The 21,168-nt window shown below is 57.2% G+C and overlaps 9 protein-coding genes across 9 annotated transcripts; 4 read left to right on the top strand and 5 right to left on the bottom strand.

Moving 5' to 3' along the window:
• Nucleotide 1: 1 nt before the first annotated feature.
• B0H64DRAFT_48842 (mitochondrial biogenesis AIM24-domain-containing protein) lies at nucleotides 2–1,496 on the top strand. Its single transcript, XM_062808313.1, has 3 exons — nucleotides 2–233; nucleotides 286–404; nucleotides 464–1,496. Exons 1-3 carry the CDS (start codon nucleotides 53–55, stop codon nucleotides 1,331–1,333), a joined length of 1,170 nt encoding a protein of 389 aa, XP_062654370.1. The 5' UTR covers nucleotides 2–52; the 3' UTR covers nucleotides 1,334–1,496.
• Nucleotides 1,497–1,659: 163 nt separating this feature from the next.
• B0H64DRAFT_446675 (uncharacterized protein) lies at nucleotides 1,660–2,322 on the top strand (the record flags this gene model as incomplete). The annotated part of the gene is made up of 3 exons (XM_062806934.1): nucleotides 1,660–1,947; nucleotides 2,025–2,130; nucleotides 2,186–2,322. The coding sequence occupies 3 exons, from the start codon at nucleotides 1,660–1,662 to the stop codon at nucleotides 2,320–2,322; spliced, it is 531 nt and encodes a 176-aa protein (XP_062654369.1).
• An 871-nt stretch (nucleotides 2,323–3,193) lies between these two features.
• On the top strand, nucleotides 3,194–3,939 carry B0H64DRAFT_436261 (uncharacterized protein; the record flags this gene model as incomplete). The annotated part of the gene is made up of 2 exons (XM_062806182.1): nucleotides 3,194–3,437; nucleotides 3,788–3,939. The coding sequence occupies 2 exons, from the start codon at nucleotides 3,194–3,196 to the stop codon at nucleotides 3,937–3,939; spliced, it is 396 nt and encodes a 131-aa protein (XP_062654368.1).
• Nucleotides 3,940–4,114: 175 nt separating this feature from the next.
• B0H64DRAFT_349583 (uncharacterized protein) lies at nucleotides 4,115–6,314 on the bottom strand. Its single transcript, XM_062801403.1, has 2 exons — nucleotides 5,734–6,314; nucleotides 4,115–5,683 (listed from the first exon to the last, which is right to left on the bottom strand). Exons 1-2 carry the CDS (start codon nucleotides 6,130–6,132, stop codon nucleotides 4,361–4,363), a joined length of 1,722 nt encoding a protein of 573 aa, XP_062654367.1. The 5' UTR covers nucleotides 6,133–6,314; the 3' UTR covers nucleotides 4,115–4,360.
• Nucleotides 6,315–6,513: 199 nt separating this feature from the next.
• Nucleotides 6,514–11,777, top strand: B0H64DRAFT_446673 (uncharacterized protein; the record flags this gene model as incomplete). Its single annotated transcript, XM_062806933.1, has 7 exons — nucleotides 6,514–6,847; nucleotides 6,909–7,596; nucleotides 7,655–8,181; nucleotides 8,234–8,413; nucleotides 8,486–8,868; nucleotides 8,925–9,185; nucleotides 9,582–11,777. 7 exons carry the CDS (start codon nucleotides 6,514–6,516, stop codon nucleotides 11,775–11,777), a joined length of 4,569 nt encoding a protein of 1,522 aa, XP_062654366.1.
• A 32-nt stretch (nucleotides 11,778–11,809) lies between these two features.
• B0H64DRAFT_420663 (DNA glycosylase) lies at nucleotides 11,810–13,599 on the bottom strand (the record flags this gene model as incomplete). The annotated part of the gene is made up of 3 exons (XM_062805478.1): nucleotides 11,810–12,625; nucleotides 12,656–13,283; nucleotides 13,478–13,599. 3 exons carry the CDS (start codon nucleotides 13,597–13,599, stop codon nucleotides 11,810–11,812), a joined length of 1,566 nt encoding a protein of 521 aa, XP_062654365.1.
• Nucleotides 13,600–14,921: 1,322 nt separating this feature from the next.
• Nucleotides 14,922–16,948, bottom strand: B0H64DRAFT_331242 (uncharacterized protein; the record flags this gene model as incomplete). The annotated part of the gene is made up of 2 exons (XM_062800986.1): nucleotides 14,922–16,728; nucleotides 16,800–16,948. The coding sequence occupies 2 exons, from the start codon at nucleotides 16,946–16,948 to the stop codon at nucleotides 14,922–14,924; spliced, it is 1,956 nt and encodes a 651-aa protein (XP_062654364.1).
• Nucleotides 16,949–17,732: 784 nt separating this feature from the next.
• Nucleotides 17,733–19,016, bottom strand: B0H64DRAFT_410810 (uncharacterized protein). Its single transcript, XM_062804811.1, has 2 exons — nucleotides 18,572–19,016; nucleotides 17,733–18,517 (listed from the first exon to the last, which is right to left on the bottom strand). Exons 1-2 carry the CDS (start codon nucleotides 18,815–18,817, stop codon nucleotides 17,924–17,926), a joined length of 840 nt encoding a protein of 279 aa, XP_062654363.1. The 5' UTR covers nucleotides 18,818–19,016; the 3' UTR covers nucleotides 17,733–17,923.
• Nucleotides 19,017–19,249: 233 nt separating this feature from the next.
• Nucleotides 19,250–21,109, bottom strand: B0H64DRAFT_367633 (cytochrome P450; the record flags this gene model as incomplete). Its single annotated transcript, XM_062801955.1, has 3 exons — nucleotides 20,861–21,109; nucleotides 20,363–20,803; nucleotides 19,250–20,304 (listed from the first exon to the last, which is right to left on the bottom strand). Exons 1-3 carry the CDS (start codon nucleotides 20,955–20,957, stop codon nucleotides 19,250–19,252), a joined length of 1,593 nt encoding a protein of 530 aa, XP_062654362.1. The 5' UTR covers nucleotides 20,958–21,109.
• Nucleotides 21,110–21,168: the final 59 nt, after the last annotated feature.

Below are 21,168 nucleotides of genomic sequence, written 5' to 3'. Positions count from 1 at the left end.
GCATGGATTCAACTTTCAAGCTCTCCAAAAACGCCGCTCGTGGCCGCGCACCATGAGAAGACACGCGCCCTTGGTTCAGCGGCTACGGCCTGCGCTGATTCAATCTTCAATACGACCGGGCTTCGTCTGCTACCAATGCAGGACCATCCAACTTAATGCGTCCCCCACCACCAACTCCCGACCAGGCGCTGATGCGTTTGGACCGTACCCCGGTTCGCAAAGAGACTCAGCAGGTAGGCAGGCATGGAGTACGGAGCGGTGACGAGTTGATCTGACAATGTCTAGATGCCCGTTTCGAAGTTCTTGGGTCGCCTTACTCCCTCCTCTCCGTAACTCTTTCCGCCTCTCAGCGACTCTACACACGACGGGGGACACTGGTGTCTGTCGCGGGGGATGTGGAAAATGTAGGCTCATGCCCTCCGATCGCCGATTCAAAGGTCGTTGGCTGACTTGCCATTGACAGGCGCAATCTACACTCTCCCTCCTATCCCCCCTCCAACGAGCTGCTCTCGGGATCCCGTTCCTCTACCAGCGTATCACCTCGACGACACCAATCACCGCTTTAATAGGCACTAAATCTCCCAACACCACTTTCTCCGCCCTTCACCTCGACGGCACAACCGATTGGATTGTTGCGCAGCGCAACGCCCTCCTCGCCTGGACAGGCCACACACTGAGCCCGTCACCGCGCATCCAGCAGGGCTTGTCGGTCGCCCACTGGGGCAACACACACCTCACGGGCCGCGGGCTGGCAGCCCTCGCCGCGCCGGGGCAAATCTATGAGCTAACGCTGGGCGAGGGGGAGGAGATGGTGCTGCATCCCTCACATGTCGTCGCATACCCCGTTACGCGCAACCCGCCGCTGCCCTTCCGCTTCAAGAGCACGCGACTCGGCCTGCAGGTCCCCGCCGTCCCGACCTCGATTACGAACGCCGTTGGGCGCTTGATGCCGGATCGGGTAGCACGGTTCTGGAATGCCATGCGCGATACGGAAACATACAAGGCAGTAGCGAGGCTGCTTTACGGGTTGAGGACCACGGCGAGGCGGACGATATGGGGGGACCGCCTGTTCTTGCAGTTCAAGGGACCCATGACCGTCTTGATGTCAAGTCGCGGGGTGAGGGTGAGGGATGTGCTGACCAGAGAGAACGTGAATGAGATCGCGGATGCCGAGGCTGGCGCCGTGCCGGCTGCGGTTCAACTGGCGAGCAAGCCCAAAATCCTGGAGGAGAAGGGGCCGGAGCCAAAGGTTGCCGTCCATGTTGCTAGCGTTGGCAAAGGTGGGAAGGTCAGCTTTGAGGATGCGAAAGACCTGAATGATTTTGTCCGGTGAGCCTCAGATGTTGCGGCTTGAGGTAACCGCGTGTATCTTCTTTTTGTAACCATACATAAAACAACCACGGACTGCGGATATCAGGGACGTCTCAGGGATTGCCCCTGAAAATGGGGCTGAGACACCCCACCAAGAATCCGCGATCGCCTCATGGACCGTCATCACAGAATGGGAACAGTCGCCGTCAAGGTCGGCCTTCACCGAACATATAAATGAGGAACATGACAGAAAAGATATACACCGGCACACAAGAGCTTATATATCATGTCCCGAACCCGTGGACCGAGGTCGCGTAAGCACCATCATGTCGATCCATTGGCACGACCATGGGCGGTGAGCCTCCGAGCTGGTTGGAGCGTCGTATGACGAGGCCAAGCACACCATCAAGGTCGAGTGGTACCTCGCCGTCCGCAATCCTCTACCTCCACGCCATGAACGATTTCCTGGCGCACAGGCTACTCCAAGTGCATCAGCAGAGGCGGATCAACGAAGTCAATCCAACACGCGTGTTCAGTCTGGTCAACGGAGTGCCGGGATGCGGCAAGTCGTCCGAGATCTGTCGTGTGGCCACTAAAAAGGACCTGATCGCCGTCGTGTCGACGGGCAAATGCGCCGTAGGTCCCCTCTCCCTCTCGCCTAGGCCCCGTTTGAAGCCGCTTGAATGACCGAATAGCCTAACACCCGGAACCAGAACACGTCCATCATCGACACTACTACAAACTCGGCGATCGGGGAGCCCCTTAGAAGCTGGGATCAATGGCCGGCAGTAATCACGGGGGCGACCGGACCGACAGCAAGTCACATTGCACTCAAGCCGCCATCTTTGTCGCCCCCAGTGAGCTGACATCCCAGTCAACTTCGACGTCACCATCCCCGATACGCTCCGACCTTCTTGCAACAAGGCTGGTAAATGCGTGATGCAGTGGTACTGGTACGCGGTCGAGAACGAGCAGACGTATGAAAGCTGCGTCGACTTCGTCAGCGCATGAGACCGGATTAAGGGGCCGGAGTCGTCGTGCGGCTAGGCGCAGAAGCCGCCTTATACTACCTAGCTGGGGCAACCTTGTCATGCCCAGTCAGAATTGTAGGTGGTCAGTAGGCTTCCTATCTCAAGATGGGCGGCGCGTCATATGCCTGTTGAGATAAGCAGCGTATGGCGAGCAGCGGCGCATCTAGTCATCATCATGAGAGACGGCCGGTGGAGCATCACAATGGCAAGCACAAGACCAGATGTAGCGAAGGATCATAATACCTAGATATGAGTCACGGTCGGCGGCCCATGGAGACCAGTGCTTTGCGATCCCCCGGATCCTAATCATTACAATTTCTCAACCAGGGGGTAGAAAGCTTACTCTATCATCAAGCGCAGAGGTAGGATGAAGCGGGGCAAGCCAACTCTTTTCTCATTGCAATCTAGCTGCAACGGAGGTAACCGCCCACGGCCGCCAGTATACGGCTGTCTTTCACGATGCAATGGTGGAACTCTTTCTTCTCAGTAGTGAAGGGAAAGAAGCTGTAGAGGAGTTTCACCCACGCGCAGTCGGATCACTCGTCGGATCGCTCTTCGGATCACCCGGACCCCCACGGCTACAATCATATCCCTACCCGCCGCGAAATCCACAGATACAACCTGGTCATAGGTGGCAGAGTGAGCCAGTGTGTACTGGACAGGATTGTTCTTGGCTGGTGCTTCCATGAGCCTACTTTGGAATGTGAGCACCCTACGTATTTGATATCCCTTACTTCAATCTTCAACCCAGAGGCTCACCGGGAGAGGGTGGGTTTCTTGTGTACACAGACCCTTACCGTCAACATTTTACCGATCAAGATGGCCGCCCAATCCTCCTAGAGCTTTTGAACATGCCGAGTGAGGACCTGTGGTCTGCACGGCCAGCGGCCCTGCAGTGGCGACAAATCGTAGATGGATTTGTCTTCGTCTTCTGCGTCAAACAGAGAGAATCGTTTGATAAACTCGTGGACGAGTCCGAGTTCTTACTCCAGCTCAAAGCGAAGAAGCATGTTCCCCTTATCCTAGTTGGCGGCGAGCCCGGTTACTGTGACCTGGAGCATGTTAATGGAAAACCACGCCGGGTTACGGTACAAGGTATGGCATTGTATATTAGCCCTTCCCCTTTCCGTCGTTTCGTGCTCATGTTCTGAATGCTGACGGCCGATTTTATCACGGTTCTAGAAGCTGAAAACCTTGCTCAAGTACTTGGTGGTAGATACTTTGAAGTAATTAGGCCCAGAAGCAGGTATTACTAGTAAAGGCGACTTCATTCCTTTTCGGCATCTTGTCCGGGAAATCCAAAAAAAGCCTCTCTCTGAGAATGTTTCTTGAGAGGACTCGAGGTGAGTCTGCCTCATGCCGTGTTGCGCACTGCCTTTGCTTAATCCAGCCTAGTTCGAGTTCGTCAGGCAGATCTTGGAGGACCCGAAGAGCCTAATTGTCAGCCTGGTCCGCGGCGACCGAGAAGAAGACGGCGGCAGAGCTGGGCAACCGTTTCAATGTCCACATGCTCCATGTAGACCTCCTCAGTGATGCCAGCGTGAAGCAGGCCGCTGCCGACACTGTCGAGATCGTTGGCGAGCGTGGCATCGACTAGTACCTGATTGCCAACGGAGACAGAGCACGAATATATAGCCGTAGACAGAAGCCAAGCAGCAGCAGCAGCAGCAGCAGCAGCAGGTTCGTCCGGCAATTGAATAACATGGTTGTCTCTTTCTCACTGCTGTCTGCGCTTTATGTGCAAGGATGGAGGAGGCAGTTCGACCGGGGAAGGGGCACAACATAACATCGGTTACCAGGCTGCTACAGGGGACATCGAGATGGCCTCGCTCATGCCTGTGTCCCTGAAGGTGGACGCCCTGGCCAACGTCCCTCGGCGTTCATGGGTAACACCTAGGCTATCTTCAGCTATGGAAGAATATTAAACGCTCAATGCCAGTTCACCCAAACACCTACATCGGCTCCGTGGTCCCAGGTACAGTGCAGATTTCCAGCCTTGTAGCGCTTCATACGTGCTCTCAGTCCTCGTCGTCAATACTCAAGGCTGAAATCATAGTCTCCAACTCCCCAACCAACCGCTCATACACCGCCCTCTGCAACTCCCCCTTTCCCAAATCCACCCCGAACCCGAAATCACACCGCAAACACTTCCGCGTAATTTCCTGGTACCGCGGCCCGAACCTTGAAGGTACCTTCGCAGCCTTCCTCACCGCTAGCACATCCTTTAGGTCGATGGTTTCCTGCCTTTCGATTTGGAGGAGGGCCACGCCAAGGCTGTGCAGGGCCATGTTCTCTATGCCGCAGTAGATAAGCTCATCTTCTGGTAAGCGTTGACCTAGTTGCACGTCTTCCATCGCGCTGCGGTTGATTTCCACGCCTAGGTGCAAGGTTCGGAGGGCGCTAGAGACATCTTGGGCCCGGAAGAGGGAGAAGTCGCCGAGCTGCCACTCGTCGGAAAGCCAGGGTGTGTCGTAGAACTTGAGCACCGCTAGGACAAGGGCTCTCGCCAATTTGAGGCGGTCGACGTATGAGAAGTTTGTTGTCGACTGCAGAAAGGAGTCCATGCCGAGGACGTCACCGGCGCTGGGATAGATGCCCCGGGTTATGGTATGCGAGGGGTAGAAGGAGTGGCGGAGGGTATCGGAGGAGTGGACGTCGAGATGGCCGAGGCAGCGCGTTCCGGGTGGGTGTTTTTGCCCGCAGCGGGTTATTAGCTCTGAGCAGAAGTCTCCTGAGGCTCGTAGATCTGAGGAAGTATCCTGGACTTTGGGCTGTACTGCACAGTTCGCTGTCGAAGCTGGTGTCGAGGTGATGGTATATGTTGTCGAAGACTCCTCGGTGAACCGAACGCTCTTGATCCGCTTGTTCGGCCGTTCGTTCCCGGAGCTTGCTGGCACGAAGGGTCTTGGGGTCTGCATCCAGGTTACGTACCCTGACCTCACCTGGAGCTGGATCAAACTATCATCCCCCGGATCCTGTCCATAGCCATGGCACATGATCACAATGTCCATATAGACATTCTCATCTGCCTTCTCCGCCTCGAGGAAGAGCTTCACAAAATGCCGGAGATGGCTTGCTTGTCCGCACGACCACGCCCCAATGAGAGCTTCGTGGAATGCCTTCGCTGCTCTTCGGATGTCCGACCACCTCTGTGACGTTCCGCGACGTTTGATCGAGACGACCTTGCACGGGGTCTGGAGCTGCATTACCTGCTCGCGCAGGGATCTGAGGTCGGCGTTCGCGGAGCGAAGTTTGTCTAGGTCGGATTCGTAGTCCCTCCTGTTGAAGGTGAGAGCCATACCGTTCCTGACGCGTTCCCACGTATCCCTCATCTTCTCACCCTGCATCTACAGTTAGTGTAACCAGGAGACGAGGACTGCGGAGGCGGTACCTTTTGTCTCATGGACTTCAAAATCTGGAAACAGGCCAATCCGCTCTCCAACTTCTGAATAGCTTCCAATATATCCCCGACGAGCTCCTCAAAGGCTTCGTAATTCGACTTCAGCAACTTCTTGATGCTCTCGTCCCGCTTAGGGTCGCTCCAACTCCCGTGTTCCGGATCGGCCACCATATCCTGGACGACCAACTCGTCGCCCAGACAGTCTCGGAGGAGTAGCTGGCACTCATTCTCGAAGAGTTGTCGCTGGATCCTCAGCAGCTTGAGGAACCTCTTCAAGTTGCTAGAGCAGTGTCGGAAGGTCTTGAGCTCGGAATGTAGGGTCCTGTATGACTTGAAAGCGATGCCGATAAGAGGCACGACGCCCACCGCCCCAAGGATGAGCTCCGCCATTTCAGCGCGTGTTGACTCGGATAGATATCGTTCTGTAGCTGCGTGGAGGATGGATTAGTTTGGACCCCCCGGAGCAAATAAGGCTTTCAAGGCGACCGGGGGGCTGTGCTGGAAAGGGAGTGGCTATGTCTCAGGCGGGGCCGTGTTAGGCTTGAAATCGAAGGAAGAGAACGCGCTGGGCTGTGCTGCATGCGGGTCGCTTCCCCTGCTTCGTCGCCAATCACACCTCGGACAGGCCTTCCTCCATCTCGCCTCGTTTTCCCCTGTGTTCGTCACTTGACTCGGTACTTCTCCCTGTTTCTTCGATTTACGCTAGAAGTCAGCATAATATATCGCTGAACATCTCGAGGCTGGATATAACCTCTTCATAACTCGGTGTCTATGGATCTCCTACGGACCTCGAACGCGGGTAGCGTTGCCCCTGTTCTGGAGTGGCGTATCGAAGACGCCGAACCGGACCAAGGAAGCGTTACAAGCCGACTTACCAAACAATGCGTCTCAGTCTTCCGGAAGGCCATGAAGAAGCTCCCGAAGGAGACAGCAATGTCACAGGAAACATTTCGGCGGCTTGAGAGGAGCTGCAGCTCCCTGATACTATGGGATTCAGGGTACGATGTTGCGAAAGGCGGGTTGGACGACGTCTTGGAAAAGTCGAGGACGCTGCATCGCTCCGCCCTGGGACATCTGATTAATATCAGCACAGCACTTGCAGATGGTTTGTCAACCTCTGGACCCTGTCAATCTCATTTCTATCCCCATATTCTGACCGACTCCAGGCCTGCCATACCTGATCAATCATCTAAAAGACGAGGAGCTCGGCCCTTACCGAGCTTTGAGCTCTACCGCTGCAGAAGCCATGACAAGCATGCACGAAGGCTACCAAGATGGTTCCGACACCGACAACAGTGATAGTGACTCGTCTATCCCCTTCTCCAGCGACTGGGATGAACTTGCTGAAGACATATGGACTGACGTACAATGCCTCCTGGACCTCGATGCCTTGATCAAATCCCCGGCCCCAGACATCGTCCAGGTCAGCCGAGACAATCAGAAAGCATCAGTGGAGTGGAAACCCCACGTGGTTTATACCGATCGCATCAGAGCCAGATTCCCGCGCGCTGATCCGAGCTTGGCTGACCGACTCGGACGTGCTAACTGGGAACGCTTCCTTAAGGGGAATGCAGACCGGGAGAAAAACGAGAAGGGGGGTTTTGAGTCTTCTGGCATCGATGCCGCTGGGACAATTGCGGATTGTACCGAGCCCGTTTCCAAGTTCCACGATTCCGGCCTTGGAACATCTATTAACACGGGAAGTGCGTACGCAGAGACCGTGATGTCTTACCGCAGGGAGGGAGGGCAGTCTGTCCAGATACCTCCACTTCCAAAAGAAGCGAAACAGGGGAAGCCGTTTGAGTGTGTTGCGTGTGGCCGGAAGCTAGTCATAACGGACAGTTCTGCTTGGAAGTACGTGGGAATAGGTATCCATTCTCGGGCATATTGTGTTGTGTTGACATGTCTCTAGGAAACATCTTTACATGGACCTTTGTCCTTGGATGTGCCACGAGCTGGACTGTACCTACGGCACCCAGCCTTTCCGGAACCAGGAAGGCTGGATCCAGCACCTCGGCCTCGAACACGGTTTGTATCCGGAATGGAAGAGCTTCGCTTGTCCCATATGCCACGAAAACACCGGCAATGGCAAAATTGCTATCACTCGCCATCTATCAAACCACATGGAGGAGATCTCACTCGCGGCGCTTCCGGCTGGAATCGAGATGGACGATGAGTCCGACTCATATAGCGATGATACATCGGCAACTAGTCACGACGGCCCTCCGCCTGGTCCCTCGAATCCGTCACCCCCCCTCCAACCAGCCATGTCAGCTATCGTGAGCGACCCTCCGTTGCACTCTCCCGCCCGCCCTGGGGGGGAGGACGGTCACAGGAGAGCATATCAAAGCAAATGGGATGCCTATCAAGCTGACGAGAAGCGATATAAGGTTGAGAAGAAGTGGGACCGCTTTCCCAAAGGATCCAGGGTTTATATTGGTATGTATGCCCCGCAGCTTGTCTTCAGCAGTGGAGATCTAATTTGTTGCAGGGAACCTCCCATGGGGTAAAGCCACTAAGCGAGATGTCTTCGACCTGTTCCATCACTATGGCCGTGTTGCGAAAATATCATTCGAGTTGGCCTACGGAGTCGTCCAGTATCACACCCTGGAGGAGGCCCAAGCTGCTGTAGAGAGCCTGCAGGGCGCTGATCTCAAAGGCCGTAAGATACGTGAGTGCTTTTTTAGTTATCCCATCCGCATTGACTGTGCCTTGAAGCAGTTTTGACTGACCAACGTAACAGACCTCGAGTTCTCACGCAATGAGAAAAAGAAGAGCAAGAACGAGCTGGCTACACCCAAGTCCGAGTTCTTCCGCCCTGAGAAGGAGACCAAGGATGAGCTGGTGAGCAAGGATGAGCTGGCGACGCACAAGTCCGTCACATTCGAGCTGCTTCTCACGGACTCTCCCCAATCCCGCGCGCGCCTGCCGATGCGGGTTCGGATATATCCCCATGACACCGCCGACGCTATTGTTAAGACGATCAGGAATTTCTATGGCATCTACTCTGACCCCACGTCCTCTAAGGGTATCAAGTTTGAGGACGAACAAGGGAACACTCTGATGGCTCGATACGAGGACTTCCAGAACAATACGGTAGTTTACGTCAGGGTCATCGAAGAGCCCGTACCCGGCGGCCTTCACACCGCATCCCTACCAACCAAACCTCCCCCGGCTCAGAGTTAGCGAAGACTCGTATCGTCAGCGCAGCCCCAGCCCATATGGACGAGGCTAGGCGGTCGACGAGGGCAGGGTACAAGTTCGACCTTATCGTATGCACCAACGTCCTCGCGCACATTGGCCCCCATACCCACCAACAGCTCATTACCGAATGGGCTGAGTACCTCAACCCAGGTGGCGGGCATATGCTCATCCCTCGCCCCGACTACTCCGACGCCACGGATGTCGACGTGCAGGGGTCGGTTATGGGGCCGGTCAAGTCGGTATGCAAGGCAGCAGCGAGGAGAGAGGGCGCCCGGGGGGCAGGGGGGGAGGCGTTGGTAATACGGGGTCTACGAGAGATGTCTTAAATAGGTACAAGTATATTAGACTGCTTGAAAAGCAGTATAGAATTAAAATGAAATGGGTTGGGTGTGATAGAAGGCTATAGATAAAGTAAACTACTAAGTAGTTATCATATGTAAACAACTGAATATTCGATTTAACTGTACAGGGTTGTGCCTGGCTGTTGGATTTCCAATTTCCAGCCGCTGATCCCCGTGGCGCAGCCTCGGCTCTTCCCGAACCCAACAACAAATTGAACCTCATGTGTCATTTCACATGCGCCTCGCAACTCCCTTCCACTCCCACCAGGATGTCATTACTCCCGATCGCGAAAGCAACACGGGCTGATTGAGGACGGTACTTCGTACTCCTCGCCCAACATGGCGGGTCTCCACCTTGTCCCGATCCCCATCGCCGTCACCCTCATCTCCTTTGCCATTATCGCCACCCCTTTCATCCCCGCTGTCTGGGTTTGGATAACCGTTACCGGCATATCGCAACTCATCCGTCGACAGGAACAACCATGGCAAGTCGCCAAAACCATAGGCCGCTGGATCGGCCTTAGCGTTATACTGCCATGGGTGGCCATCCTGATTCTCTGCCTGATGGTCGTGGCCCAAGTTTTGTTGACGCCTCTCTTTCTCGTCCACCAACTCCGCGACCTCCGCGAGACCATCACATGGTTTTTTATTCACCTCGATCTCGCCCAGCGACTAGACAGCATCCCAACCCCGACCCCGAACAGCACCCCCATAGACACATCATCCCTCCCACCATACACCTTCACCCCCCTCCCCTCCACATCCCCAACCGCCATGCGCCTCCTCACCATCCACCCCGACACCCCCATCGCTCCCATCCGCGGCACCATCTCCACAACCACCCTCTCCTCCTCCCCAACCTACGACGCCCTCTCCTACACCCGCCCCACCACCACCACCTCCACACCAACCCCCCATAACCACCACAACAACACCCTCCTCCTCCTCACCACCCCCAACCCCCCAACAGCCCCCCAAGCGAGCACCACCACCTGGGCAACCCTCCCCCTCCCGCCCCCCTGCGCCGCCGCCCTCCGCCGCCTCCGCCACCCCACCAAACCGCGCCGCGTCTGGGTCGATGCCGTGTGCGTCAACCGCGCCGATGCGGCGGAAAAGTCGCGCCAGGTCGCTGCCTTGGACGAGATCTACTGTGCTGCGCGGCGGGTGGTGGTGGATGTCGGGGAGCGGGGGGAGGGGTCGGATGGGTTGTTGGAGTGGGTTAATGGGTTGCCACTAGGGGAGGTGGTGGGGGAGGGAAGGGAGGGGAGTTTGTTGGGGGTTGGGGCTGGGGTTGGTGGGAGGGAGAATGGAGGAGGGATGCAGAGGGGGGTGGGGAGGGTGTTTAGGGAGTGGGTGGGACGAGTTGGAGGGGAGGTCATGCAGCAGAGGGCGGATGAGGTGATGGGTGGGCTGGAGCGAGTGGCGAGGGTTTGGAGGAGGAGGGGGGCCAGAGCGTGGGAGATTGCGCAGGAGCAGTACCGTGTTGCGGTTCTTGGGCTGGCTCCGGTTGAGCGGGCGCGGCCGCCGGAGGATTTGGAAGCCGTGCTGAGTGCGTTCTTCGAGCGGCTATGGTTCAAGCAGTTGTGGCCGCTGCAAGAGGTAGCGCTTCCGGAACTCGCTAGGGTGCGCTTCATGTGCGGGGACAAAACGACAACGGGAGCGCGGATAGCCCATCTCTCGAAACTCGATCAGGGAAAGGGGTGGGATGTCGGCAGGCTATCCCGTTTGGCCCCGTCCACAGGGACGCATGGCAAGCAGAAGCACTCGTGTCTCCTGGATATTCTCCTCGAAACCCAGCATCTCCAGTGCGAGGACCCGAGGGACAAGATCTTTGCGGTTCTCAACATCGCCAAGCGTTTAGACAAGGCCGCCTTTGCCCCCTGGTATTCGCCGGACTACGGACAAACGGTAGCCCAGGTCTACGCCACCTATTCGTCTCTGTTCATCAAAAGCCACGGGCTGGGGTTTATACTCGCCCTCATCAAGTCTCCACCAAACGTGCAGGGTTTGCCATCGTGGTCTACCGACTGGACTGTCCCGTGGCCGGACCAAAGGGCGCTTGTAGACATGGAATCCCCGCGCCTGCCCAGGACGGCAAACGAGAAGGATGACGGCTTGCAGTTCGACGTGGGCGAAGACGGACAGTTGGTAATGACGCTCGTTCGGCCCAGGGTCGTCAGGGGCTTCTTTGCCAGGGATGGTGCTTTAACCGGCACGATGCGGTCGATCGAAAACGTCCGCCAACTGCGCATGGATGAGGTGCTGGTTGAAGTCCACCCCGGATTGGCCTTGCTGTTACGTCAGAAGAAAGGGAAGCCGGAACACTACTCCTTTTCACGGGTGTGTCCCCATGCCCTAACGCGAGAGGGTGTTGAGAAAGCAGTGGCAAACTGGAGGAGCGTGGTTTTGCAGGAAAGTGCCGATCCTCTGGGTGCTGGGCCATCGCCCAAGGGGTATTTGAGTCTACCCGGTGTATACAAGATTATGTAACATATTAAGGTGTATTTACTTTCGATATCCAGCTAGACTATCCTTTCCTTGACAAGTGACCAGCACTTCTTCATACCGGTGCCCATAGACTCGGCGTCAATTTCTTCCACGGAGGCCCATTGCTCCCGCGGGCCCAGCTCCGGCAGCGACCCTACACCATCCATCTCAAAGAGGTGGGCATGCATCGTCAGCTTCAGGTGTGAAAACAACCAGGGTACGCTCGCAAGTTCTGCGACGTGCTTCAGCGGTGAACGGGAACCTTTCCGTCCCACATCCCCAACCACATCCGCAACATAAGCTATCGCCTTCGTTTTCCGTGCTTTGGCCGTGCTGTCATTTGATGCCGGTAACGTGTGACTGGGGAGCTCCCATAACCCCCCCAACAGTCCATTGTCCGGCCTCTTGTGGATAAGATACCGCCCGTCGGAGCGGCGGAGAGCGCACACCAATGTTTCTTCCTCGCGGACCTTCTTCTTTGGCTTTTTGAGTGGGAACTTTCTCGCGTGATCCACAACGGCTGCTAGGGTGCGAGCATCCAACTCTTCAGCCGTAACGGTAGGCTGTTTGGCGGCCTTGGTGGCCGCAAAGAAACGGGACAATTTCCCATCCCCCTTGCTCGGTCGCGTCTCCTTCTCTGTTGCCAACCCTCCATCATCCCCATCAGAAGCCGCCTCTTCAAAGGGGCCACAGAGAGCGCAGAGATCCTCGATATCCGTCAATGCCCCACCATCACGCCTCCCCTCTGCCAAAGCAAGGCCCTCGGCATAAGCCCTACAAGTCTCGGTGATGGGACACGCCGCGCAATTGGGCTTCGGCGTGCAAACCGTACTGCCCAACTCCATCAACGCCTGCCCCCACCGCCCCGGCCGATCACTGACCTCCCCGTCGTCTCCATCCCCAGCCACAGCCCTGGCCAAATCCCCCGCGGCCTCCCACAACAAATCCACCACCCTCTTATCTCCCTTCACATCCCCCAACACCCCCATCTGCCGGCTCAACACCCTTAACACATTCCCATCCACCATCGGCGCGGCCACCCCAAACACAATCGCGGCCACCGCGCCCGCCGTATACCTCCCCACCCCCGGCAAGCGCATCAACCCCTCCACCGTGCCCGGCAACACCCCCACCCCATCCCCATCCTCCTCGGCCGCACAAACCACCCTCGCCGCCTCCCAAACCCTCCTCGCCCTCGAATAATACCCCAACCCCTGCCACCCGCTCAAAACCTCCTCCTCCGTCGCGCCCGCCAACTCCTTCACCCCGGGCCAGCGCGCCATCCAGCGGGTCCAGTACGCCACCACCGTCGCGACACGCGTCTGCTGCAGCATGACCTCGGAGATCCAGACCTCGTAGGCGCGGCGGGCGAGCTGGGCGCGGGTGAGGGATGCGGGCGGGGCGAAGGGCTTGCGCCAGGGCATGGGTCGGTTGGGGATGGCGGTTGTGAACCAGGTTAGGAGGGATGCGCGGGTGTGGGGGGTGGTGAGGAGCGTGGGGTGGTGGTAGCTTGGGGGGTGGGTGCGGGTGGGGAAGGGGGGGAGGTGCCCGTGGAGGTGGGTTGAAGGGGGGATGGGGGGTGGGTTGTTGGTGGTGGTGGTTCCATGGCGGGTGGTGGTGGTTCCATGGCGGGTGGTGGTGGTTCCATGGCGGGTGGTTGTGGTGCGTGTGGTGGTGCTTGTGGTGGCGCGTGTGGGTTTTACGCTGGGTTTTGGGCGTCGTGGTGGTTGTGTTTTGCGGCGCTTGGCTGGGCGGGTTTCCGCGTCGGTTGCTTCGGATGATGATGCATCTTCCCGTTCCGAATGATACTCGGTGTCATCCTCATCTTCTTGGTGCGATCTTAAAGTGCGTTGCTCAACCACGGAAGCCCGAGTTGCGATGCGCGCGCTTCTTCGAGTCGTCATCTCTCAATGTTTGTTGTCTTTCGGTGTTGAACGCGACTTGCAAATTGATCCGGTTGGATTGTCTGCACAGTACCCTAACCCTAAAGCTCACACGAAACCCCTGAACTCTCGTGCACCACGCCAGTTCATGGATAACCCTCTTCTCTCCAATTTGAACAAGATATCTAGTACGGGCTTCTGTATTCTATCCACCGTACTGTGAATTTATCAACTGCACCATCCCGTCTTCGTGGGGATGTTTTGGAGCTTGCGCTTATCGGCGCATCCATCCCCCGTCGTCCGTCATCGCCGTGAGAACCCCATCAAGTCCTAGTAATACTTGAGCTCTGGCGTTGGGGTTGGCGTGACCGTAGGTACGTCGCCGAGCCTTACGGGCGAAGTACTGGCAATTCCGCTGTGAAGGCTTAAAGTCAATGCTTGTCCGACTATCACGCTCGGGGTTGTCTTAATCAGCCAGACTTACGCGCAAGCGCTGGATTCCGCAATAACATCGCCGACCGGCGGATATCCTAGACATCCGTAGCAACGGCATACCTAAACCGTGTCAGCATAATTGGAACGGACGGGTGTGGTGCCACTCTGAGGATGGCAACGTACCCCCTCTCGCCCTCCGGAAATGCACTTGAATATTTCGTCCGCTCCCACTGGCTCCAAGAAACAGGCCGTGTTGTCCATAATCTCTTTGCAATCGGGGTTTCCGTTGTAGTCGCACGGTCCGTAGTCTCCTGCTTGCGGCGCGCCGAATGGCAGTGACGCCAGGCAGATGAGGAGGCCGGTTGGGAGACGCATCTTGAAAGTTGTGGCGGTTGTGGAGTGTTTCTGAACTTGGGGCACACAATAGGGGGAGAAGCATGGAAATTCCGAGGTAAACCGGGAAGTTGCAATTATATTTTTCCCTGGACGCAAAGCACATGTCGTTCCCCCATATTGGGTTCCCCTCATCTCAATATCAACTCATTGCGGTTGGCGTCCAAGACATAGATTAGGCACGGGAAATACCCGCATCGATATTAAACCGCCCCTCTGATCAACCACTCGGTCAAAATGGGACCTGAACCAACGTATCAAATCATCGCTTTTGTACTTTTCTGGGCTGCAGGTCCCATTCGGCTCAATCATGTCTTCCATGCCGAGCTTCCAGAACATTGGCACAACCCGGGATTGGCAGATGCAGCCACTTCTGAGATCCGAAACGTGGTAATGTTGGGTGAAGCATAGTAGGTTAGTGCTATCTCAGCCATCATCATACTTGCGATTCCATTATCCCGGCCACTAAAAGCTCCTCCAACCCAAACGGCGAAAAGTCAAACGTGTCCGCAGCAGCCACAGGATAAAAGTTCTGACCTGCCGGGGGAGTAAACTGTGGCACAAAGCCGTCCAGTTCCGGCCCGAGACCCGGCCATCTGTGAGGATCGACCCACCCGGTAGAGTCGGTGTTGATACTGCCGGGCATAACTACTGCTGGTACCGTCCCATCCACGGCCGTGTTGTGATGTGGCAGCCCCATTTCTCGGCTGTTCGTAGACACGTGGGCCAAGTTGCCCGTCAAGTCACCCGTCACGCTGTTTTCTCCCAGGCCTTCTGCAGTACTGGCTGTGGCATGATTGATATGCGTCGATGCTTGCTCCTGCTGCCGTTGTGCCATCACCGGGCCAGCATGACTTGGTCTGGCCATGAGACTCTGCAACCCCGTCTCAATGCGAGCCAGCTTACCCCGCAAACTCTCCATGCCGCCCCAGAAGGAAATAAAGCGCTCGATGGTGAGTTTGAGCAGGTCGAGGTTGGAGCTTGCGAGACGCTTATTGAACGAGGCGGGCCCAAAGACATTACAAGCCACCTGAGCTGCGGCGGCGAACCACAGCGTGTTTGTGAGAAAGGGATTTACGTAGCGGTAGTGGTCCCGGGCGCTGTTTCGAACCACGGTGACAATCTCGTGTGACGCGTTGATATAGTTGGACCACTCGGAGCTGGCCTTCTGCGCGGCGGCTGAGCCATCTGAGCGCTCTGCCGCCTCGTCCCCATCGGATTGGCCCTTTTGCCGGTGCGCCAACCATGGGGCCCGGGCGCAGATCTTATGGTGGTAGACCATGAAACGGCAAAGCTGGGTCATTAAGTGGATGGAGTACTTATCGGCGTGCTGTTGGCGCGGGCTAACGGCCTTGTCGGCATCCCGCGGGAGGGTGTGTGTTACGCGGAAGTCGAGAGTCTCTCCTTGGTAGACCAGGTCGGCGGGAAGTGAGGTGATAGTGCAGTACAGAGTGTTCGCCATGATATCGAGCTCCTCGTTCTGGTTTGGTTGACTGGAGCCATTGAGCGACTGCATCACTGGGCCGGCTGGGTAGACGATCCGTTGGGTATTCCGCATCAGTGAGTTCACGACGATAAACCAGGCTTTTGCGCTTTGGTTTCCCGATTGCGCCAGGTGCTTCCACCGAAGGCTGGAGTCCTCTGCAAGAAAGCAGCTTTCCTGGTACTTGTCGTTAAACCAACAGTTGTCCGGAGCTGGCAACATGGTCAGGTTCAAGCTGGCATCTATTGCCGTAGGCAGGCGACGAATGGTCGAGGCAAACACATCCATCTCCCACACGGCCCACCAACCTCTCCGGCGTTCCTCGAGTAAAGCCCAGCGCGAGACATCCACCGCGGCCAGATTCGACGTCGACCCTGGGTCATGATTTGCATCGACGATGTGCAGATTCATGTCATAGGCGTATCGAATGCAATCCCCGAGCTTCTTCCACGACCTTGACCGGACGCTCAACGTTAACTGGTAGAAGGAGATCAAGACGCTGGCCTGCAACAGCCACAGCTGGGGAGGCATGTCGCCGTAGTGATCGAGCGATTCGTCTAGCTTCAACGATGCGACTTGGGCAAAGTGGGATGGGCTAGGGCAGTTGTCTTCATCCCGACAATACCTCGCCGAGAAAGAGAAGATGGAGGCCACAAGGGCTTCTGCGTCAGAGTGGTGCTGCATCATGGCAAACTTGGCTTCGATGCTGCCTGGCCGAAAGAGCGAAAAGGCCGTCATGTTGGTAAAGTAATACTCCATCCTGCGCACCGGACCCAAGTGTTAGCCTTACGTTGATAAAGCGGGAAGCCCACCGGGTGAAAGTCCACTGACAGCAAGTCATAGGTAGCCCTAGAAAGATGCAACGCCGCGCAAACACTTCGAACGGTGATTCCAGCCGTCGCTCCGGTTTGGTTTTCGGGCGAAGCACCGGCCGTGGACGGGGACTGTGGCCGGGTCTGTGATTCGTGTGAGGGATACATGATGCGTGAGAATATCGGCACGCTTGCCGGTTGGTCATCACTTGGTAGGCCACCGGCCGACGGTAGCGAGTCAGGTGCGACCTCGTGCGAGGGAACACCATCTCGAGTAAGCAACGCATGTTGAGGCAGGCCGCCATGGGTCGGTGACAGAGTGGATTCGGGGTCGCGTCGGGCAGGGTTGGCCGGGGACAACTGCGCCGCGGCGGTACTCAACAAGAGGAGGTCGCGCGAGCCGCTGCCATCGCCAGAATTCCTGGGGGCATGTTGAAGCTTTCGCCGCTTGGACCTTTGGGAAGAGCCTAGTACGACGTGTGGTCATCAGCATCCGACCTGAACCTTTGTCGGACCGGGTCCAGTCTCACCAGTCTTCGGGCCGGGCTTTTCGGGTTGGGTTGGATATTCGCACACCAAGTCGAGCTTTTGGCAGAGAACACAGACGGGGTGTTGACGGTCACTGGGATTGGATTTCAGCCATTGGACCTTTTGCGCCGGTTGGCGGTTGGTCAAGACATGGGCGACTGAATTACCATTTTATTTTGCGCCTGGCGGTTTCGCAACAACTCTAAGTCAGCGCTTCGGCTCGGCTTCCATTATTGATGCCGCAGAATCAATCCATTGACTCTCACCTCTTGCACGCATAACAAGCCAGTTTTGTGGATGCCGGTGTGGCCGGAAGGTCGGTTTCGGGCGATCTTGCTGCATCGCTGGCCATGGCGGGCGGAATGGAAGCAAGCGAGGGTGGAAATGAAACAGTGGGATGGCGGATTGCGGAGCAATTGAAATGGCCAAAATTCGACCGACCGGTCATTCATTCCTTTTTCTCTCGTTATTCGTACCTCCCTACATAATTGAAGGCCCCACCTGGCTGGCGGTGATCACCAATGCGGGGCAACTGCCGTGAACCGACCCCACCTCCCCACTGTATTCATGGAACCCCACCACTCTTAATCCCCGACGACCCCAGACGCGCTCACCTCAACATTCCTCAAACACCATCTTGTTACGGATCTGCCCGATTCCCTCAATCGAGACCTCAACCACGTCGCCATTCTGCAGGAACCCCTTAGGTTCCATAAACAAGCCGACCCCGCTCGGGGTGCCCGTCTGGATGATGGTGCCCTTCCTGAGCGTGGTTCCGCGGCTGAGATGCGCAATAATCTTGGCGACAGAGAAGATCATGTCATCGGTGCCAGTTGTTTGTCGCACGCCACCGTTGACCCGCGTCTCGAGACGGAGCTTCTGAGGGTCGGGCACCAAACTCGGTGACACGATGCAAGGACCGACAGGCGCAAAGCCGTCGAACGATTTAGCGTAGCAGAACTGCCCGCCCGACGTGTCCGGCAGCTGGAAGTTGCGTGCCGACACGTCGTTGCCCACCGTGTAGCCCAGCACGTAGCTCAGCGCATCCGCCTCAGCCACGTTCTTTGCGTCCCTCCCGATCACCACCGTCAGCTCGCCCTCATAGTCGAGCATGCCCTGCGCGTCGGGGTGGATGGACACATCGTCAAATGGGCCTGTCAGGGCATCGGCGGGCTTTGTGAAGACGACGGGGTACGGCGGGACACGGAGCTGTGCGGGTGTGTGTCAGTAGGTAGGAGTGTGAGAAAACCCGGGATGTCATACATTTGCCTCAGTGGCGTGCTTCTGGTAATTTAAACCGATGCAGATGACCAGGGGCACTTTAGGCAAAGGAGACAGCAGCTTCGTGATCTTGTCTGTCCTCCCAGTTCCGCGAAACCCGTTCTCGATATCTCCCTCGAGCACCTCAACCTCGGCGCCCGTCAAATCGCCGCTGGGCTCGCTCTTGAGGTCGCCGAAGGCAGTGGCCCCCTGGGCATTGACGAATCGCACGAGCCGTTGGAAAGACATGGTATGGATACCCTTAAGTGGGTGTTTGGAGGATGGAAAGAATTGGGTGGTTAAAGAGTGAGTGGTAAGGGGATGGGCAGTCCACCGTATCTATATACGGACGCCTACCTGCTTACACAGAAGCAAGCCAGCTTATCCAAGATATTTGTCAAAACTCGGTCGTTCGGCAGTCATTTGTCGGCCGAGACGGGAGCACCCCGACGATCGCGGCCAGGTCTCCAGATCTGTAGTCTGCCCGTTGTCTTACTCCACTTCGGGCCAATTTGGGTGTCTTGCCGGGGCAATTCCGCCCCTGACCCCAGTGCCGCACAACAAGCTTTACCAAGCTTTACGCAGTAGCTTACGAAATACTGACACTCGGATTTGTAGACGCCTGACTAAAACTGAAAGAACGACATGGGGAAACAATACACGACTCGAGATTCCGACCGGTTATTCCTTGGGTGTCTCATAGCGAGAAAACACCTCAGCCTTGGCCTTGTCGCTCTCCCTCAAGATTGTCGCCTTCCTGGCCTCGGACCTCACCGTGATAGTGCACGGGAAGTCTTCCGCACATACCAGGAACCCCGAGCAGTAACCCTTCTCGTTACTGACATCAGGCTCAATGACATGCCCCGCGGCGTCAATGCCCGGCCCGATATCGAACGCCCACACCAGCTTGGCCAGCGCCAGGAACAGATTCCGCTCCGCCAAGTGGATTCCTGGACACAGGCGGCGGCCGCTACCATAGCCGTAGTGATCGCGGTTCGCGTAGTCACCGTTGGCCAGCTCGGGCGCCAGCGCCGTGACGCCCTCGTAGTGCGCCGGGTCGAACGTGTCCGGGTCGGGGAAGCGGGCCTCGTCGTGGTGCATACCGAAGGCGTTGACAAAGATGTCGCTGCCGCGGGGCAGGAACATGCCGTCGACCCAGTCGTCCTCGGCGAGCGAGTGCGGGAACGCCAGCGGCGTGACGGGCCGCCACCGGTGGGCCTCCTTGACGCACGCCGCCACGTACGGCAGCCGCGCGTGGTCGGCCCACGTCGGCGTGCGGTCCTCGCCCACCACCTCGTCCATCTCGGCCTGCGCCCGCCGCAGCACCCCCGGCCACTTGGTCATGGCGTGCAGGAAGGCAATCACCAAGGAACTGGTCGTGTCGGAGCCGCCCTCCATGACGGTCCCGCACAGGAAATACAGCCCGTGCTTGTCGAGCCCGACTTTCTCGCCCTGGTCCAGCACCCGGTCGAGGAAGCAGTCGCGGCTGCCCGAGTCCTTGCGCCGCTGGATCACGTACTCTAGCCACTCGCTGTAGAGCGCGTTCATCTCGCGGCCCACGCCCTGCGCGCGCGACCGCCACATGCCCAGGAACCGCTCGGGCACGAGCTTGAGGAACGGGAAGATGTCCACCGGCGGCGTGTTGCCGGCTTCCATCACCTGGGACCACTTCTCCATTAGCGCGTACAGCTTCACCATGTGCTTGGTCTGGATGGTCGGCGTGCGTGTGCCGTAGACTGTCTGCATGTTAGCATGTGGTCTCCGAGGGTACCATGTTCCCGGTATATCACCTACTCAAACTCATGATGATGCTGTTACTGAACCGCTTGGGGTGTCTCATGCAACCCTCGGGCTGCACCACAAAATCACGGAGCATCTGCACGGCCTCGGCGTCGACGACGTCGATGTGGTGCTTCGTGACCATCTCTTCGCGGAAGAACTGATGCACCAGCTTGCGGCAAGTCCGCCACTGGTCCGAGTACTGCATCAGCAGGAGATGGTCGCCGCCCGAGATGATGCCGCCGACGTGCGAGGGCGGCCGGCGGCTGTACAGGTTCGACTTCTTGTCGACCAGCTGCTTGATGAGGCGCGGCGAGGAGATGACGATGGATGTCCCCGGGCCAAATTTGAGCGAGTAGATCTCGCCGTACTGCTTGGCCCATTTTGCGAACTGCAGGTGCGTGCGTTTGGTGGGGATTTGGTGTAGGTTACCGAGAATTGGCCAGGTAGGTGGTCCTTGATGGTCATGTCAGCATTGAAACTGAGACAGATTGAGCTACACCTGGAGCTTACCTGGCGGCAATCTGGGGTCTCGTTTTCCGACGGTGAGGAGCAGATAAACGGCTACGAGAACGGCCAGCACGGCTAGTCCGGCTACGATATTCGACATGGCGGTGTAGTAAAGTCTTTTGTGTGAGTAAATCCCGAAGGTGAAGAACTCGTAGATGACGGTGAGGCTGGCATCACCTCCAAGGCCCCCTTTAGTACCATTACCAAGCGTGTCGAGCTCCCTAACTGGCTAGCCCCTTTCAAGGAGCACACACCCATCGGTCGAATGTTGATCGAGGCTGGTCATGGACTCTCCTTAGTCTCGGGCGATT

Source organism: Chaetomium fimeti, assembly GCF_033439085.1.
Source record: "Chaetomium fimeti strain CBS 168.71 chromosome Unknown B0H64scaffold_11, whole genome shotgun sequence".
In the NCBI taxonomy this organism is placed as follows: Eukaryota; Fungi; Ascomycota; class Sordariomycetes; order Sordariales; family Chaetomiaceae; genus Chaetomium; species Chaetomium fimeti.
This window is presented reverse-complemented; position numbering and strand designations above follow the sequence as displayed.

Bases quoted from the DNA above. Each gene is read 5' to 3' on its own strand.
- B0H64DRAFT_48842 (XM_062808313.1), top strand. From the start codon at position 53: ATGAGAAGACACGCGCCCTTGGTTCAGCGGCTACGGCCTGCGCTGATT. The intron at 234-285 runs GTAGGCAGGCAT...GACAATGTCTAG, and splicing joins TTCGCAAAGAGACTCAGCAG to ATGCCCGTTTCGAAGTTCTT. The intron at 405-463 runs GTAGGCTCATGC...TGCCATTGACAG, and splicing joins TCGCGGGGGATGTGGAAAAT to GCGCAATCTACACTCTCCCT.
- B0H64DRAFT_349583 (XM_062801403.1), bottom strand. From the start codon at position 6,132: ATGGCGGAGCTCATCCTTGGGGCGGTGGGCGTCGTGCCTCTTATCGGC. The intron at 5,684-5,733 runs GTACCGCCTCCG...CTGTAGATGCAG, and splicing joins TGAAGTCCATGAGACAAAAG to GGTGAGAAGATGAGGGATAC.
- B0H64DRAFT_410810 (XM_062804811.1), bottom strand. From the start codon at position 18,817: ATGTCTTTCCAACGGCTCGTGCGATTCGTCAATGCCCAGGGGGCCACT. The intron at 18,518-18,571 runs GTATGACATCCC...ACACCCGCACAG, and splicing joins AGCACGCCACTGAGGCAAAT to CTCCGTGTCCCGCCGTACCC.